The sequence below is a fragment of the Lucilia sericata genome, unplaced genomic scaffold (assembly GCF_015586225.1).
Source record: "Lucilia sericata isolate MDLA Ls3-8-SP2 unplaced genomic scaffold, ASM1558622v1 Contig000478F_arrow, whole genome shotgun sequence".
NCBI lineage: Eukaryota > Metazoa > Arthropoda > Insecta > Diptera > Calliphoridae > Lucilia > Lucilia sericata.
In genome coordinates, this window is record NW_023994493.1 from 62621 (window position 1) to 81500 (window position 18880).

General features: G+C 30.1%; 3 protein-coding genes across 9 annotated transcripts; 2 read left to right on the forward strand and 1 right to left on the reverse strand.

Annotated features, from left to right (window-relative positions):
• Positions 1-26: 26 nt before the first annotated feature.
• On the reverse strand, positions 27-18762 carry LOC119605367 (gonadal protein gdl). The gene is made up of 3 exons (XM_037958423.1): positions 18534-18762; positions 18014-18465; positions 27-43 (listed from the first exon to the last, which is right to left on the reverse strand). Exons 1-2 carry the CDS (start codon positions 18662-18664, stop codon positions 18027-18029), a joined length of 570 nt encoding a protein of 189 aa, XP_037814351.1. The 5' UTR covers positions 18665-18762; the 3' UTR covers positions 27-43; positions 18014-18026.
• On the forward strand, positions 112-3267 carry LOC119605368 (protein midgut expression 1-like). Its single transcript, XM_037958424.1, has 2 exons — positions 112-331; positions 3016-3267. Exons 1-2 carry the CDS (start codon positions 279-281, stop codon positions 3218-3220), a joined length of 258 nt encoding a protein of 85 aa, XP_037814352.1. The 5' UTR covers positions 112-278; the 3' UTR covers positions 3221-3267.
• Positions 12164-16584, forward strand: LOC119605365 (peptide methionine sulfoxide reductase). Of its 7 annotated transcripts, none has more exons than XM_037958419.1 (4): positions 12164-12396; positions 15364-15557; positions 15762-16022; positions 16087-16584. In XM_037958419.1, exons 1-4 carry the CDS (start codon positions 12340-12342, stop codon positions 16319-16321), a joined length of 747 nt encoding a protein of 248 aa, XP_037814347.1. In that variant the 5' UTR covers positions 12164-12339; the 3' UTR covers positions 16322-16584. The 7 variants fall into 7 exon arrangements, with proteins under 7 accessions (XP_037814347.1, XP_037814349.1, XP_037814348.1 ...); XM_037958421.1 differs by having other exon boundaries at positions 15364-15545; XM_037958420.1 differs by lacking the exon at positions 12164-12396 and adding an exon at positions 13937-14260 and having other exon boundaries at positions 15364-15545.
• Positions 18763-18880: the final 118 nt, after the last annotated feature.

Here is an 18880-nt window from a genome sequence, read left to right on the forward strand (position 1 = left end):
TAGTATATAATATCTGATATACAACTGATAAGCTAAAATAAGACTATAAAAACAATATTATCAGTATATTGGTATATTGAGAATGAAATACAGTAAAAACAATTAACAAAATGGCTAAAACTCCCTAAACAATGAGTGGGTCTCTAGCATAAAGCTTTAGTTATATATTAACGTTTAGCAGTGGAACATATACGCGTAACAGTTTTTTCCTAACAAGTTGAGAAAATTTTAATTATTTGAAATATTTTTTTGGAATTCGATTAATTAATTAAAGCAAAATGTGTAATTGTTTGTTGGAAGTTCTTAAGTGTCCTGGCAAAGTTGTATGCTGGTAAGAATTATAATCATGAGTCATCGGGTTTTTAAAAACAAATCGTAAAAAGTGTGTAACCAACCATATTGTGACTTAAGTGTGAACTGATTTTTAGTAAAAATAAATGTTTAAATATGAACTCTAACTTGTAAGTGTAGTAAAAGCGATCGTGGTACAAGTTTATGCTAGTTTTTCGATATCTAGAAGAAGTTAGTCGTAGCACCCGAGATCTAGTAAAATTATAGAGATTTCTCTAAAGATCAGATTAAAATACGATTAATTTTAAAAACATGCAAAAACAATTTCAAATATAACACCCGATTAAATGATTTTCGAACATTCCAAAATTTCGATTAAATTCTCAACAAATATTTAACCCATATTTGTATTACCTATAAAATCAACCCAAAAAAAATATTGCCCTATTTGTTGCCTTAGCCGCCAAACTGTTTAAACATTTCTTTAAATATTGTAGGTATATCTCGAAAAAATAAAGTTAATTATACGCTAATTGTCTCAGAAAATTAATAAATATTAAAAAAATAACAAACAACACAATTGTTCGAAAAAGTTTTAATATATTTATTTACTTGGTGACTAACTGAAAGTCTACACAAATGACTGATACGTTAAATTCGAACTGCACGATATATTCGTGTATATTTGAAGTGTATTTACAAAAGATAATTGTTAATGGGTTTTACAAAAAGTTGAAAAAGGTAGTGAGACTTTTTAAATGAAAAATTTATAAAGCAAAAACAAATTTAAACATTTCCACTTTATGTTTTTATATAGTCTGGACTATAATCTGGATTATAAAAAGATATATAGAACAGCATATAAAAAATTCTATAATCTGAACTATAAATTAGACTATATTCTGGACTATCAATCTGGCTATATTCTGGACAATATATCAGGGTATATTTTTGAATATAGATCAGACTTTTATATGGACTATAGACAAGACAATAGTATGGACTGTAGGCTAGATTATAGTCTGGACTATAGACTAGATCAGAGTCTGGATTGTAGACAAGATTACAATCGGGACCTTTGTCAAGACTATAGTCCAGACTAGAGACATGATGTTAGTCTGGACTAAATGCATGACTTTAGTCTGGACTATAGACTAGACTGGACTAAATTATATTGTATACAAGACTATAAGCAACATCTTTGTCAATATTATAGTCTAGATTAAAGACAGTACATTAGTCTGGACTACAAACAAAACGAAAGATTGCAATATACTCAAGACTATAAAATGGACTATAATCCGGACTATATAAAACACTATAGACTAGACTATAGAAAAGACTATAGTCTGGACTATAGACAAGACCATAGTCTGGACTATAGACAAGACTATAGTCTGGACTATAGACAAGACTATAGTCTGGACTATAGACAAGACTATAGTCTGGACTATAGACAAGACTATTGTCTGGACTATAGACAAGACTATAGTCTGGACTATAGACAAGACTATAGTCTGGACTATAGACAAGACTATAGTCTGGACTATAGACAAGACTATAGTCTGGACTATAGACAAGACTATAGTCTGGACTATAGTCTGGACTATAGACAAGACTATAGTCTGGACTATAGACAAGACTATAGTATGGACTATAGACAAGACTATAGTCTGAACTATAGACAATATTATTGTCTGGACTATAGACAAGACTATAGTCTGGACTATAGACAAGACTATTCCGGACTATAGACAAGACTATAGTCTGGACTATAGACAAGACTATTCCGGACTATAGACAAGACTATAGTCTGGACTATAGACAAGACTATAGTCTGGACTATAGAAAAGACTAGCTATAGTCACGACTATAGCTAAGACTTTAGACTGGACTATAGACAAGTCTATAGAACAGACTATAGTCTGACCTATAGAAAAGTCTGGACTATAGACAAGACTTTAGTCTGGACTATAGACAAGATTATTGTCTGGACTCTAGACAAGACTATAATCTGGATTATAGAGAATAATATGTATATATAGTCTGGACTATAAACAATACCATAGTTTGGACCATAGAAAAGTCTCTTGTTTTGACTCTAGACCAGACTAAAGTCTGGACTATAGACAAGTCTATAATCGGGACTATATACAAGACTACAATATAATTTCCACTACAAACAAGACTATAGCCTCGACTATAGGCAAATACTATATATATTGGATTATAAACAGTTCTATTATATGCAATATAAACAAATCTATAGATAAGATTAAAGTCTGCACTATAGACAATAGGCTGTATTACAGACTGGACCTTAATCTGGCCAGTAAAGTATATAAGTTTCTAAAGTTTTTAAAGCGTTTTTTTAAAGTTTATTCTAAGTTTTATTATTGTTATAAAGGTTCAAAATAAGAGGGTTAGTTTATATATAATATGTTATGCTAAAACTTTAAAATTTTCGTTCAAAAATAAAATCCCTACCTTTCTTAATAACTACCAATATAATCCCTTAAACAGAAAGTAAAATCCTAAACGTTATAGAGAAAAATACTTGAAACTGTTTACATACACATTTTTCTTTGCATTTTTAACTTGAAAGATTTAGTAAGATTAAAATATCACACCGATATTCAAACATCCCATTTAAATAAACAAAACTAAACCCTTGTTTTCTAAATTTAATATTTAAATTTTGTATTTTCTTTTCCTATTTTACAGTTGCTGTGATTGTGCCTGTAAAATGCTTTGCAGTTTGATTTGTTCCGCTGTAGTTCTATTGGTAATTATCGGTTTAATTGTTTACTTCACGGTCTACTATCACAAGGATAGTGGCAGTACTGAGGAAGTGAAGAAAATGACGGAAAGAGTTATTAGAGAAGCGGCACCACAAAATTTCCGTGATTTCTTTAAGACTATTAATTAATGTTTTTAATTTAGTGAAAATAAACATTTTTTTTTTTAATTACTTAAGTACCTTTTTTTTAATAATTTTATAGTTTTAAGTAAAATTTCCTGTATAAATTCACAATAAAAATAAACCTTCACAAGATAATCTATCAATTTTAATAAAGATTAATTTAACATAAACAAAATTTTATGGCAAATATTAAATATTGTGCATATTTGGAACTAATTTTGAGCAATCTTATCTCAAACAAGAGGGGACTTTTTTTGACGGCTTTAATATATTTGACGCTATTTCTTATCATTCAACATGTTACGTTGATATACAAAATTAGTAGTTGTTGTTGTTGTCTAAAACTCTTGTAGGACTATAAATCAATATTATTGTTCTTTTGTAAAATTATTGGGAAAAAACTAATAATAGTTGTGATAAGAAAATGGCAAATACTTGCTATCTCATTACAGTTTTAGTTAGTATTTGCCAAGGACCTGTGTTTAAAAAAGGACTTAGTTTTTGAGGACAAAGAAAGAAATGCAGGTAGTCCTTTGTTAGAAACATCCCTTAAGGCTGTTTCCAGCTGTTTTTCTATTTTAAAAATAGTTTCTTGTTGCGTTCAAAAGACGTGACTAATTTAGCTCTTAGACTGAATAAATATACAAAGACTACGATTTAACCCTAATTGGTTAAAGGTGACAAAAATGGAACTCAAAGTTGTGGTGTTTTGTAGTATGGAGATTTAAAAAGAAGTTTAATTGTGTTTTTTCCCATTTGTCTAATGAAATCTTGATAGTGTGTGTTGTTTCCCAATCAATCAATTTGGGATTTAGTCGGTCATTATTTAAATGTTTTTTATTAATGAATAAATTATATTTCCTTTAAATAAATTTTCAAGGATAATTGAAATTTTTATGGTCTGTCTTAATTTTAATAAATATTTGGAAATATAGTTTAGACTACAGCCCATAGTCCAGATAGTAGTATAGAGCAGACTATAGTATAGTCCATAGTCCTGTCTATAGTCCAGACTATAGTTTTGTTTATAGTCAAGATTATAGTTTTGTTAATAGTCCAGACTGTAGTATTGTCTATAATCCAGACTATAGTTTTGTCTATAGTCCAGACTATAGTCTTGTCTATAGTCCAGATTATAGTCTTGTCTATAGTCCTGACTATAGTCTTACCTATAGTCCAGACTATAGTCTTGTCTGTAGTCCAGACTGGAGTATATTCTATTATCCGACTAGAGTATTGTCTACAGTCCAGTCTATAGTCCACACTATAGTGTCGTCTATAGTCTTGTCTATAGTCCAGACTATATTCTCGTCTATAGTCCAGACTATAGTCTTGTCTATAGTCCAGACTATAGTCTTGTCTATAGTCCAGACTATAGTCCAGACTATAGTCATGTCTATAGTCCAGACTATAGTCATGTCTATAGTCCAGACTATAATCATGTCTATAGTCCAGACTATAGTCTTGTCTATAGTCCAGACTATAGTCATGTCTATAGTCCAGACTATAGTCATGTCTATAGTCCAGACTATAGTCATGTCTATAGTCCAGACTATAATCATGTCTATAGTCCAGACTATAGTCTTGTCTATAGTCCTGACTGTAGTCTTGTCTATAATCCAGACTATAGTCTTGTCCAGATTATACTCTTGTCTATATTCCAGGCTATAGTCTTGTCTATAATCCAGACTATAGTCTTGTCTATAGTCCAGATTATACTCTTGTCTATAGTCCAGACTATAGTATTGTCTATAATCCAGACAATAATCTTATCTATAGTCCAGACTATAGTCTTGTCTATAGTTCAGACTATAGTCATGTCTATAATCCAGACTGTAGTCTTGTCTGTAATCTAGACTCTAGTCTTGTCTATAGTCCAGATTATACTCTTTTCTATATTCCAGACTATAGTCTTGTTTATAGTCCAGACTATTGTCTTGTCTATAGTCCAGACTACAGTCTTGTCTATAGTCCAGACAATAGTTTTGTATATAATCCAGACTATAGTTTTGTCTATAGTCCAGACTATAGTATTGTCTATAGTCCAGACTGTAGTATTGTCTATAGTCCAGACTATAGTCTTGCTATAGTCCAGACTATAGTCTTGTATATAGTCCAGACTATATAGTCCTTGTCTATAGTCTTGTCTATAGTCAAGACTATAATCTTGTCTATAATCCAGACTATAGTCTAGTCTATAATCCAGACTACAATCTTGTCTATAATCCAGACGATAGTCTAGTCTATACTATCTTCTTGTCTATAGTTCAGTCTATAGTCCAGACTATTGTCTTGTCTATAGTCCAGACTATTTTCTTGTCTATAGTCCAGACTATAGTCTTGTCTATAGTCAAGACTATAGTCTATAGTTCAGATCATAGTCTAGACTAGAGTCCAGTTTAAAGTTTATAATTTTAAACAAAATCAACAAAAATCACTATGTGCTCAAAACTACCCCCATTTTCTAAAGAAAACTTCAAGTCCTTTACAATATAATTTTGTTTTTGTATAAAAGATCATTAAACTGCAGAGTGATTTTTCTCTATTGATCTTGTCAGCATTGAATTGACATTTAATATTTTCTCTTAACAATAACAATTACACGTACATTTGAGGGTTAAAATATACAACAATTAAAAATTCTTTGGGTTACAAACATTTGCTGAAAAATGATCGTGAAACATCCCTCTCTTGAAAACGTTTCAGAAGTCACATATAGGCGACATATAGACATATGTTTTAAATCTGTTTGTATACAATTACTAGAGTTGTTTAGAGCAAAACTGCTAATTGGTACCAATAATGAAGAAAATAGTACTTTTTGCAATAACTGCTAAAAATATCATGCTAAACAAAGATCATTTGTTTGCAAACTAGTTTAAAATATTGCTAGAGTTGAAGTTTAACTCCTTATTGCTATATAAGGGATATATGAACTCTCTTTAAGTTTGTTTCTTTCTCCCTAGTCAAGTACTCTTTTCAAACACAAAAAGTACCTTAATTATATTTCCCTTTTTCAAAACTCAACCAACATTATAAATTTAATGCTGGTTTTCTACCTAACATGAAAAATTCACTCTCTTTTTAACTTCTTGCTCTCTGTCCTTCCCAAATAATGCTCTAACAAAGGAGTGATCGTATTTTAAAATTATTTTACTTCCCAAAGTCGTGCGATTTGGTTGTGTGTTCTTAAGCAGAGAAATTCTCTCCATCAAAAAAACCAGAAATTAAATAAAACATTTACCAAAAGTAAAAAAAAAATAAAAAATGGCAGTTTGTGAAGCTCAACTGGATACTAGTGGTTTTTATTATACAGCTTTAGATACTTTAATGGATAGTTTGCATATAAGTTCTACACCCAATTTGGAGCCAGCACGTTGCAGTAATAATAGTTTTCGGCGACATTTTTCTACAGTCGATGAAGAAAAATTCTTTTCATTTTGCAGTACCATCAAACAATATCCCAAAAGTGATAATGTGGTAAAGGAAAAACGCTCCAATACAAATAATAATGACGATAACCAACAAAATAATGCCACTACTACTCCAACACGAAATGCCCGCGATACACCAAAACGTTCAGTGACCACCACCAGAAAACAAAAGCTATTTGCTAACACCGAAAGTACAGAAGAATTTAAACCCAAATCACGTACTTCTCGCAACGATAAAGATCTATCACCACAAACTCTATTGCTCAAGAAGGCGATCACTAGATTTGAATGTCTGCAGCGTCGTCAGGAGAGAATAGCTTTGAGTAAGAAACCTATGCGTACCTCATTGCGCGTTTGATGGCATTAAGGGTAGAATTTTCTGTTTTTAAAAAGTAATTTTTAGTTAAAATATTTCTCGTATATCATTCTCATTTTTGTAATTATTTTGTAGTGTGTGCAATTTTAAAAGTATTTATTCGCCTTATTGTCGATTTTCTTTTTTTTATATAATAAGGCGGGTATATAATTGTGTCATTTAGTAAATTTTCACTCAATTCAGTGTTTCCATTGCTTTATTTTTTTTTAATTAAGATGAATCATCTTAATTATTAAACGATTCTTTTCGAAATTGTGCTTTATTAGTATTTAAGTTTTTTTATAGTGTTGTAGTGATAAAGTATGAATATGTACTTAAGTAAAAGTAAACAACAATTGTGTTCCAATAAAATTTTTTAAGAAATTTTTGAAAATTTTATCAGTAAATGTGGTTTTACTTTGGTTTATAGAATGGAAAGACTAATGCGAATAAGCTTTGATTTTTAACCTAGTTTGTCCCACTGTTCGAAAGAAAAAAGCTTTTTATTGGTTGTTGTCTCTACTACACACCAGTATGTTTTCTTTGTGGTACTTTTTTTACAAACTAAAGTACTTTTTAGGTTTGCATTCAAGTTCATTAAGGTCGTTATTACTTCTGCAGAAATATGATTTTCATCTCGACTATAGACTAGACTGTAGTCTGGACTGTAGACAAGGCTATAGTATGGACTTTAGACAAGACCGTAGTTTGGACTATAAGCAAGACTATCGTCTGGACTCTGGTCCGAACTTTAAATAAGACAAAAGGACTATAGACAAGACTGTAGTTTGGACTATAGACAAGACTATAGTCTGGACTATAGACAAGACTATAGTCTGGACTATATACAATACTATAGTCTGGACTAGAATATAGTCTGGACTATAGACAAGACTATAGTCTGGACTATAGACAAGACTATAGTCTGGACTAAAGAGAAGACTATAGTCTGGACTACAGACAAGACTATAGTCTGGACTATAGACAAGATTAAAGTCTGGACTATAGACAAGAATATAGTCTGGACTATAGACAAGACTATAGTCTGGACTAAAGAGAAGACTATAGTCTGGACTACAGCCCAGACTATGGACTGGACTATATACAATATTATAGTCTGGACAATATATAAGAATATAGTCTGGACTAAAGACACGACTATAGTCTGGACTATAGACACGACTATAGACATGACTATAGTCTGGACTATAGACACGACTATAGTCTGGACAAAAGACAAGACTATAGTCAAGGCTAGACAAGACTTTAAGTCCGGACTATAGATAAGATTATAGTCTGGACTATAGATAAGTCTATAGACTAGATAAGTCTGTAGACTAAAGACAAGATTATAGTCTGGACTATAAACAATACTAATCTGTACTATAGACAAGATTATACTATGGACTATAGACAAGACTATAGTCTGGACTAAAGAGAAGACTATAATCTGGACTAAAGATAAGACTATAGTCTGGACTATGGACACGACTATAGTCTGGACTAAAGAGAAGACTATAGTCTGGACTATAGACACGACTATAGTCTGGACTATAGACACGACTATAGTCTGGACAAAAGACAAGACTATAGTCAAGGCTAGACAAGACTTTAAGTCCGGACTATAGATAAGATTATAGTCTGGACTATAGATAAGTCTATAGACTGGATAAGTCTGTAGACTAAAGACAAGATTATAGTCTGGACTATAAACAATACTAATCTGTACTATAGACAAGACTATAGTCTGGACTAAAGAGAAGACTATAATCTGGACTAAAGATAAGACTATAGTCTGGACTATGGACACGACTATAGTCTGGACTAAAGAGAAGACTATAGTCTGGACTATAGACATGACCATAGTCTGGACTATAGACAACCATAGCCTGGACTATAGACAAGGTTATAGTTTGGACAATAGTCTGGACTATAGTCAGGACTATAGCATGGAATGCAAACAAGACTATAGCATGGACTGCATACAAGACTATAGTCCGTACCATAGACAAGATTATAGTCTGGATTATAAACAACTCTATGGTCTAGGTACTAGATTACAGTCTGAAAAATTTGAATTGTTATTGAAAATATATTTTTGGTCAAAATATAATTCGAGGATTTTAATTTATGGTGAAAATCGATTAAGAGTTAAGTCAGCCAAATTTTTTAAAGTGATTCTGGTGATTTCGCAAGGTTATACAAAATGGTGCAGAAGTGCAGAAATGCAAATTTTTACAATTGTAATAAAAACAATGAAGTGAATACTTTTGATGGTCATTCATATTGAATTATATGTAAGTATATTTATTGCAGCATGATATTTTTCGGTGTTTCCAAAAATAAACAAAAAATATTAAGAACAACATGTGAAGAGATAATTTTATGCACAAATTATGTTTTGCTACTTTTTCTGCTAACTTTTTAAAAAACTTAAGTATATTTTCTACTTATAATCTATATTGATAACAAAACGAAACTATGTTGCTTAAAGTGTGAATTACCAAGGACCTTTTTTTTAAATAATGCGCAAAAATTTTAACAAAACAGATTTGCAAACTCATTGCGATGTAGAAAATCTGGACTAAATGAAAAAATCCCTAGTCTTTTTATTACAAATGATAAAGCAATATTTTGCTAAACAAAATATTTTTCACAAAAACTAATAAAACAAGTGCATAACAAAAGATTAAAGAGATAAAATTGAACGTTTTTTTATAAATTTAAATTACTTTTAAGAAAATCTTATACAAAATTTAATTAGCAATAAAAAAAATGAAATTTAGATTAAATAATTAAAGAATACAATAAATAATAATAAAGAAAGAAATAAATAAATTTATAGAAATTTTGCAAATTTTGTAAGTTCACGTGATAACGCTTTAGCTGCCGGCAAACAACAACAATAAGACAAATTTCTAAACTTCTAAACCTAAAACGCCATACTATTGTATTTTAATAAAACTATATAAAGATATGTTTAAATAATAAACTTTAATCAAATTTAAGAAAAAAATACCGAAATAATAAACATACTTAAGATTCCCCCTCTACCGATCTTCTTACTAAAACTTAAACACTAATAGACAGCAAAATGTGAGTATGATAAGTGTGCCAAAACAGTTTTGCTGCCTCAACAGCTGTTTATACGTACAACCTCTCTGACGCTTTACTCAAAGCAAAACATTATTCACTTCGATGCTATATAACAAAATTTTTTCCAAAAATTCTAGCATCAAAACTAATGATCAGAATTTTTTCAAATTTGCCACAATAAAAGTAGACAACAGAAACTATGTGTCAACCAAATTTCATTAAAATTGCTTTAGTCCTTTAGCTGTAAAAGCCAATTTTCTGTGGTTCCCTTATACTTTTATCGATTTTTGTAATTCAAACGAAATCTGATTCTGGCGAATGTCCTGTTTCCATTGATGTTAATATTCTTTAAAAATAAAGTTATTTTCATATAGAAATTAATTTTTTAAAAATCTTTTAAATATGCATTTTTTAGTAAACAATTTTTGAAATCATGAATTGCGAGTTTGTTTTTTTTTATTCATTGTTTATTTATTTTAATCATTTTGTGTGTATTCTTTTTGTACACAAAACCAGCACATGCTAGTCTAACAACAACTCTTCTCTGTCTTGTGGGATCTTGCTTTCTCACTCTCTTTTAGAGATTGTGGGTAAGACCACATTTGTATAACGAGACGTAATAGTAGTCGGTGGCGAGTTTGTTTTTGTTGTAAAATCAGATAATTTGTACGTGAGGCCAAAGCCGGTTCATATGAAAAAAGTCGTTGTCACTGCCAACTAAATGAATCGGAAAGTTTACTTCTTACATTTACTTGCATAGAACTCTTTTTAGGAAAAATTTTGAAGAAAAGTTGCACTTTCCGCAGGTCTATAGTGCAGACTATAGTCTTGTCTGTAGTCCAGACTATAGTCTAGTCTATAGTCCAGACTATAGTCTTGTCTATAGTCCAGACTATTGTCTTGTCTATAGTCCAGACTATTGTCTTGTCTATAGTCCAGACTATTGTCTTGTCTATAGTCCAGACTTTTGTCTTGTCTATAGTCCAGACTATAGTCTTGTCTATAGTCCAGGTTATAGTCTTGTCTATAGTCCAGACTATAGTCTTGTCTATAGTCCAGACTATAGTCTTGTCTATAGTCCAGACTATAGTCTTGTCTATAGTCCAGACTATAATCTTGTCTATAGTCCAGACTATAGTCTTGTCTATAGTCCAGACTATAGTCTTGTCTATAGTCCAGACTATAGTCTTGTCTATAGTCCAGACTATAGTCTTGTCTATAGTCTGGACTATAGACAAGACTATAGTCTGGACTATAGACAAGACTATAGTCTGTACTATATACAAGACTGTATATAGTCCAGACTACCAGTCTTGTCTATAGTCCACACGATAGTTTTTTCTATAGTCCAGAATATAGTATTGTCTATAATCGTATCTATAGCCTTCACTATAGTCTTGTCTATAGTCCAGACTCTAGTCTTGTCTATAATCCATACTATAGTCTTGGGTATAGTCCAGACTATAGTCTTGTCTATGGTCTAGACTATAGCCTTGTCTATAGTCAAGACAATAGTCTTGTCTATAGTCCAGACTATAGTCTTGTCTATAGTCCAAACTATAATCTTCTCTATAGTCCAGACTATTGTCTTGTCTATAGTCCAGACTATAGTCTTGTTTATAGTCCAGACTATAGTTTTGTCTATAGTCCAGACTATAGTCTTGTCTATAGTACAGTCTCTAGTCTTGTATATAGTCTAGACTATAGACTTATCAATAGTCCAGACTCTAGTCTTGTCTATAGTCCAGACTATAGTCTTGTCTATAGTCCAGACAATAGTTTTGTCTATAGTCTTCTTTTTAAAATTCTTATAAATTTTTAAAAATTTAAAAAAAATGTTTTAATCTTAAAGTTCAGCCATTACATTTAGCTTTTTGATACATGTTATTCCGTCACAATTTCTCTATAATTCTAAAATCTCTTTCTTCATTGATTATTACTATAACACTGTCTTGCTCTCCCTTTTTCTTTAGTTACTTTCAATTGATTAAAACGAAAGAGTATATTTTTAAATAACTACATAAAGAGCTTTATAGCAACATAGACCAGCTAGCAGCTAGCGCGTTGGGGTATAAAAAGACACAGCATAAGTATTAAACTTAACAGTTGATTGACAAAACAGCTACAGCTACTAGTAATTATTAAACTGGTAGTTTAAAAAAAAATTAAGTAAAGTTTAAAATTTAAAAAAGTTTTCTTTTTCAAGTGTTTTAAAAAAATTATTAAAAAAATTAAACAAAATGACTTCTATTGCTATTAATCCTGAAGATATTAATGCACCACAAATCAAGGATTTGGTAAGTTTGAAAAGTTTATTCACCTAATTTTTTAATTTTAATAAAGTTTATATAAATATTTGTTTAATATTTTAAAATATTTTGTTATCTTGTTGTAAATTTTTAATTATTTTATTTTTTTATAATTTTTTTTGTGTGTTTTTTGGAATCATTATAAAATAATTATTAAATAATAAAGTTTTTATAAGAGTGTTGTTATCATAAATTTTGTTAAAAATTGCATTGACGTTTATTTTTTTAAAAAAGAACCTGTTTCAGTTTCTTTGTTTTGATTTTGGATTTGTTTTAAAACAAAAAATCTTAACGTCATTATATGATCTTTTAATCTTAATTGACATTTTGGTTTATATTACTGTAAGAAGTTTATTTCAATATTTTTGGTGCATTTTTTTATAATAGCTAAGAGGTCTAATTAATTTATTAAATAATTTAATAAAAAAGGTTCATAAATTTATAAAAATCTGTCGTTTTGAAATTAATTTGAATTGCAAATTTATTTATTTTTTTTTTTTTTTTTGTTTCAAAACAGGTTTTTAAAAATTTTAATCATTTTTTATTTAAAAAAAATTGAAAATTTTTTTTAAATTATTTTTTCAGTTTTTTGCTTACAAAATATTTTTTTTTTATTAAAAAACGAAAAAAATATTACAAATTTTTAAATATTTTTTTATATTGAAATTTGGACTATAGTCTTGTCTATAGTTCAGACTATAGTCTTGTCTATAGTTCAGACTATAGTCTTGTTTATAGTCCAGACTATAGTCTTGCCTATAGTACAGACTATAGTCTTGTCTATAGTCCAGACTATAGTCTTGTCTATAGTCCAGACTATAGTCTTGTCTATAGTCCAAACTATAGTCTGGTCTGGTCTATAATCTAGATTATAGTCTTGCCTATAGTTCAGACTACAGTCTTGCCTATATAGTCTTGCCCATAGTCCAGACTATAGTCTTGTCTATATTCCAGTCTTGTCTATATTCCAGACTTTAGTCTGGTCTAGTCTGGTTTATAGTCTGGTCTATAATCTATTGGTCTTGCCCATAGTCTTGTCTATAGACCAGACTACATTATTGTCTATTCCAGACTGTAGTCTTGTCTATAGCCCAGATTATAGTCTTGTCTATAGTCCAGATTATAGTCTTGTCTATAGTTGAGACTATAGTCTTGTTTATAGTATATGCTATAGTCTGTTCTATAGTATATTTTCTGTTCTATAGTCTACTAAGAAAGTAACTAATCCCGCTCTCCCTTAATAAAACTAACGATTTCTTTGTCAACCTCCAAAATTTAACTCAAACTCTTGAACCCAAAATTAAAGTTAAAAAAAATTCCACAACAATTCAACAATTTCCTAGAAACCACACAAAAACAAATCAAAATAAACTAGAAATTATACCAAACAAACGAGAGTTTTTAAACCACCACCTCCTTCCTCCAATTTAAACACGACATTTAACTAATTAAATATTACCTTCACTAAGTTTATTAAACCCACCTGCCTTTAAAAGAATTAGAAAACAAATATTCAAGAGCAGTAAACATTGCCTAGAGAAGAAGAAAGACGTCAAATTGTCTGACAATTGAAATAAAAATAAAAAAAAGCTTTTTCTACTCTTTATCGGAATAAAACAAATTTAGAAAATTTATGCAAACATCTTCCGGCACAAAAGTTTTATTTCATCAGACTCGTGTTGCTGTTTAAAGAATTTACAAGTGTTTTGCTTAGTGACCAACAAAAATAAAACATATTGTAAGCTGTGGGGTTTGGAAGGCATAAATTAAAACCAAAAACAAAATGTTTAAACGTGTAATGGGTGTTATAGTACAAACCAGGGGATTTCTCACAGACTTGGAAGGCTTAAAGGTTTGGAAAAAAGCTTGTTAACTAAAGCAAGTATTTTAGTTTTCATAATAGTTAAAAGAAATAGTTGTGTTTAAATAGTTATAGTTAAAGGTTTTCTTTTAATAGTGTTTATTTAAAATATTATGCTTAAAAGTTTTTCCAAAAAAATGTTAAAAGGCAAGTATTTTTATAAAATTTATTAAGTTTTTTAATTGTTAAAAAATTTCATTAAAATTTGTAATTTTTCTTAATTTTCTACATAATATATTGAAAAAATTAGCTAATTTCTCTTTCAACGACCTTGGCCTTTACAGCACATGTTTAAGAGAGTAAAAGTTTTTGAAAATTCTACTCTTGTTGCTCTTAAATTTTAAGTAAAATCTTATGCTCTTATGAAAATATAACACAATATTTATTATTTATTTTTATTATTTGCTCAGGCCGTTCACGTTTTATGGCAGAATAATGAGAACAACTAAAAACTTAAACGGAAAATCCACAAAATTACAAGATATTTAAAAAAATTCCTTGGGAATTAACTAAAACCCTAATTAATTCTTTAAAAATAAACAAAAAATATTAAAGTTAGTTAAACTAGTTAAAAAGTAATGTTTATATTAAACCAAAACTAATTTGAAAACTAAAAATTTCTTCCTTTTTCCATAAAGCATTACAATCCCTTTTATTTCCCTACTTTAGTTGGTCTCATTAAGTTCTCTGCTAAATTATTATATTAATTGTGCATACGTGCATTGAACCTGGTTGTTAAATGTCTTCAAAAAAAAAAAAAAAAAACACACAAATCACCAAAAAATGTTAACATATCAATAAACTTCCCACAAATTGTTTAGTTCTTTAAAAACTATTGACGTGTTCGTAACTCTCTAACTCTATAAACAAAAAGAGAAAAGTGTTAAAAAAAAATGAACCTAAAATACTTGTTGATTTTATCAGTTATTTTACTGTATTTAGCAATTGATTGTGTGGCAATATTTTTCAATGAATGGAAGGATTGCAATGGCTCGTCTTTAAATAAATATTTTAAATTTTATGTAAATTTCCTTAAAGATCATTCACCAAAATTGCATATTTAACTAAAACTCCAAATTTGTTCTTTCTTTTAGAGTATTGTGCGCAATGAACAAAAAGAATTGAACATTTCCCCGGTCCATAAACTAGATCGTCCCTTTAAAACTGCCACCTTTGGCATGGGTTGTTTCTGGGGTGCTGAGTCTTTGTATGGCGGCACTTGGGGTATATTGCGCACCACTGTGGGTTATGCTGGCGGCTCTAAGGATCAACCAACGTACCGTAATATGTAAGTTTTATGCCACGGAACAAATTTTAATTAATCTTTTCTTCTATTTCTATCTTTTTATTATCAATACTTGTGCACCTATTTGTTGTTGCTAATAACTTTTTCTATTGCTTATCTAACTTTGATCTCTCTCTTACTATCACGCTTACTAACTTTCTATATAATTTTTGTCATTTAACTAAAAAATAAAACACAACACTATAGGGGTGACCACACAGAAGTTTTAGAAATTGATTATGATCCTGAAATCATAAGCTATAAACAATTATTGGATTTATTCTGGAATAACCATGAGTATGGTTTGTGTACTGTTATCAAAAGGCAATATATGTCTTTGATTTTATATCATGATGAAGAACAAAAACAAATAGCTGAACAATCTCGGGCAGAAGAACAAATTAAAAGAGCTCCTGAAGTTATAAGAACAGAGATATCTCCCAAAACTAATTTCTATCCAGCAGAAGAGTAAGTTGTCTATTACAATCTTCTCCTCTCACCATAAAACTAATTTGATTATCCTTCTTAACAGTTACCACCAAAAATATCGTTTACAAGGACATCGTGACTTGTGTGAGACCTTTAATTTAAATTCCTCTTTGTTGCAAAACTCTTATGTGGCCACTAAACTCAATGGCTATTTAGCGGGTGTAGGTGGTTTGGAGCAATTTAAACGTGAGGTAGAACAAATGGGTTTGACACCCACCCAAAGAGAATACTGCAACTACTATATAGAAAAGAATGAAGGCCAAGGTCTCTACTGCTGACGCTGTCAACTGTTGATAGATGTTAAACGCAAGAAATATTGCAATTCCTAATATGAGTTGCAAATGGTATTACTTTATCTTTTTCCTTGTTGCACCTTTTTTTCTTTAAATTTCTTTTTAGTTTTATAAGTATTAGTTTTATGTTAGTATTTAATCTATAACTATAAACACTATTAATAGCTATAATTAATAGTTATAACAATGTGATGTATGTATTATTAAATTATACAGGCTTTAAATAAAATATATATTTATCTAGAAAACCCTATAGTTTTTTTTATGAATTTATGATAAATTGGGAACACATGTCAATTATTTCTTTATGATATTTGCTTACATTTGTTAATTACAACTTATTGTTTCTGTTGTGATTTTACTTTGACGTTTTTGTTTTAACAAATGTTAATTAACTTGATAACAATAATGATTGTTAGAAACAAAAAGTTGTAATAAATGTTTTAGTTATGATGGTGACATGTTAAATTTCGTTTATTGTGGTAATATCCAAACAAAGAGAAAATTCAAACCCTTAATAAAAATGTTAACTCATAAGTTGTGTTGTAAAACAAATGGTTTGTTTTAGTATTAATTAGTTTAAACAGGTCTAGTCAAGTTGAGTTCTCCTTCAGTTTTAGTTCAGTTGTAGTTTAGTTCTAATTCAGTTCTAGTTCAGTTCTAGTTCAGTTCTAATTCAGTTCTATTTCAGTTCTAGTTCAGATCTAGTTCAGTTCTAGATCAGTTCTAGTTCACTTCTAGTTCAATTCTAGTTCAGTTCTAGTTCAGTTCTAGTTCAGTTCTAGTTCAGTTCTAGTTCAGTTCTAGTTCAGTTCTAGTTCAGTTCTAGTTCAGTTCTAGTTCAGTTCTAGTTCAGTTCTAGTTCAGTTCAGTTCTAGTTCAGTTCTAGTTCAGTTCTAGTTCAGTTCTAGTTCAGTTCTAGTTCAGTTCTAGTTCAGTTCTAGTTCAGTTCTAGTTCAGCTCTAGTTCAGTTCTAGTTCAGTTCTAGTTCAGTTCTAGTTCAGTTCTAGTTCAGTTCTAGTTCAGTTCTAGTTCAGTTCTAGTTCAGTTCTAGTTCAGTTCTAGTTCAGTTCTAGTTCAGTTCTAGTTCAGTTCTAGTTCAGTTCTAGTTCAGTTCTAGTTCAGTTCTAGTTCAGTTCTAGTTCAGTTCTAGTTCAGTTCTAGTTCAGTTCTAGTTCAGTTCTAGTTCAGTTCTAGTTCAGTTCTAGTTCAGTTCTAGTTCAGTTCTAGTTCAGTTCTAGTTCAGTTCTAGTTCAGTTCTAGTTCTAGTTTAGTTCTAGTTCAGTTCTAGTTCAGTTCTAGTTCAGTTCTAGTTCAGTTCTAGTTCAGTTCTAGTTCAGTTCTAGTTCAGTTCTAGTTCAGTTCTAGTTCAGTTCTAGTTCAGTTCTAGTTCAGTTCTAGTTCAGTTCTAGTTCAGCTCAAGATTAGTTCTATTCTAGTTATGTTTTAGTTATGTTCTAGTTCTAGTTCTGTTTTAGTACTGTTCTGGTTCAATTCTAGTTCTGTTTTAGATCTAGTATATTATTTCCCTTCTATTTTACTGGGAAGCACGTTCTCATTTACCTATTCCATTATTTTTGCTCTACTACCTTCATTTTAATATTAATTTTTAAAGAAATTCAAATTTCTACCATGCAACTAAAATTTTAAACAAAATATGTAAATCATTTCATTTACCTTTATTCCTTTATTACTTATTCGGCTCAAATTTAATTCTCGATAAACGTAATATAAAATCCAGTAAAAACATTTGTATCTTAATCTCCTTGGGGTTGTCCGTGACATAAAAACCCGCCACTCCGGCCTTATGTAAAGTCGATTGCTGATCACGTACTTTTTGATCCAGCAATGCTATCAATTTCATATCAGTCTCTTTTAATTTACGATTATGTTTGATTTTCATCAACTCCAAAATGTGCTGCAATTCTTCTTGGTCATTGATTTTGGAAATCCATTCTTGAACCTCAATTTCATATTCATTCTCGACCTGTTCGCGTAATTGATGTAGATGTTTTTCTGTAACATGCTGGATTTCCATTAAACCTTTAACTATTTCGAAAATGGTGTCATTTAGCAGGGAATTGGCTAATTCGGTGAGTAGTTCATAGGAAATGCGTGATTGATAGATCCTGATTAGAACCAAATAAAAGTTGAAAGTTTAAAAATTGCAAGATTGCCAAAATGGCGATAAACTTACTCTGGTAAATTGGCATGCATGGACTTGAGTTGATCTACCAGGAAATACAATTTTCTTTGTAAAAATTCCGGTGATAGCTGGGTTATATCTTCCTGGGTTAAATCTCCAGGGGAATAAGTAGGTTCTTCCATTTTTTCACATAAAAACTAATTTTTGCACTAATTAAAAAACACAGTTATTTTTTGAGGGAAACATGTCCGAGCAAAACAAAATAAACAAAACAAACGTAAAGGATAGAGCTGCCATATTTTAAATGAATATATTAAAAAAACTATAAGCGTTTTTCTAATTTTACTTTATGGAATACATTTTTGTTAAATTTGAGATAAATATTCAATAATAATTCT

Bases quoted from the DNA above. Each gene is read 5' to 3' on its own strand.
- LOC119605368 (XM_037958424.1), top strand. From the start codon at position 279: ATGTGTAATTGTTTGTTGGAAGTTCTTAAGTGTCCTGGCAAAGTTGTA. The intron at 332-3,015 runs GTAAGAATTATA...CCTATTTTACAG, and splicing joins CCTGGCAAAGTTGTATGCTG to TTGCTGTGATTGTGCCTGTA.
- LOC119605365 (XM_037958416.1), top strand. From the start codon at position 15,163: ATGAACCTAAAATACTTGTTGATTTTATCAGTTATTTTACTGTATTTA. The intron at 15,292-15,363 runs GTAAATTTCCTT...TCTTTCTTTTAG, and splicing joins ATAAATATTTTAAATTTTAT to AGTATTGTGCGCAATGAACA. The intron at 15,558-15,761 runs GTAAGTTTTATG...ACAACACTATAG, and splicing joins CAACCAACGTACCGTAATAT to GGGTGACCACACAGAAGTTT.
- LOC119605367 (XM_037958423.1), bottom strand. From the start codon at position 18,664: ATGGAAGAACCTACTTATTCCCCTGGAGATTTAACCCAGGAAGATATA. The intron at 18,466-18,533 runs GTAAGTTTATCG...GGTTCTAATCAG, and splicing joins ATGCATGCCAATTTACCAGA to GATCTATCAATCACGCATTT.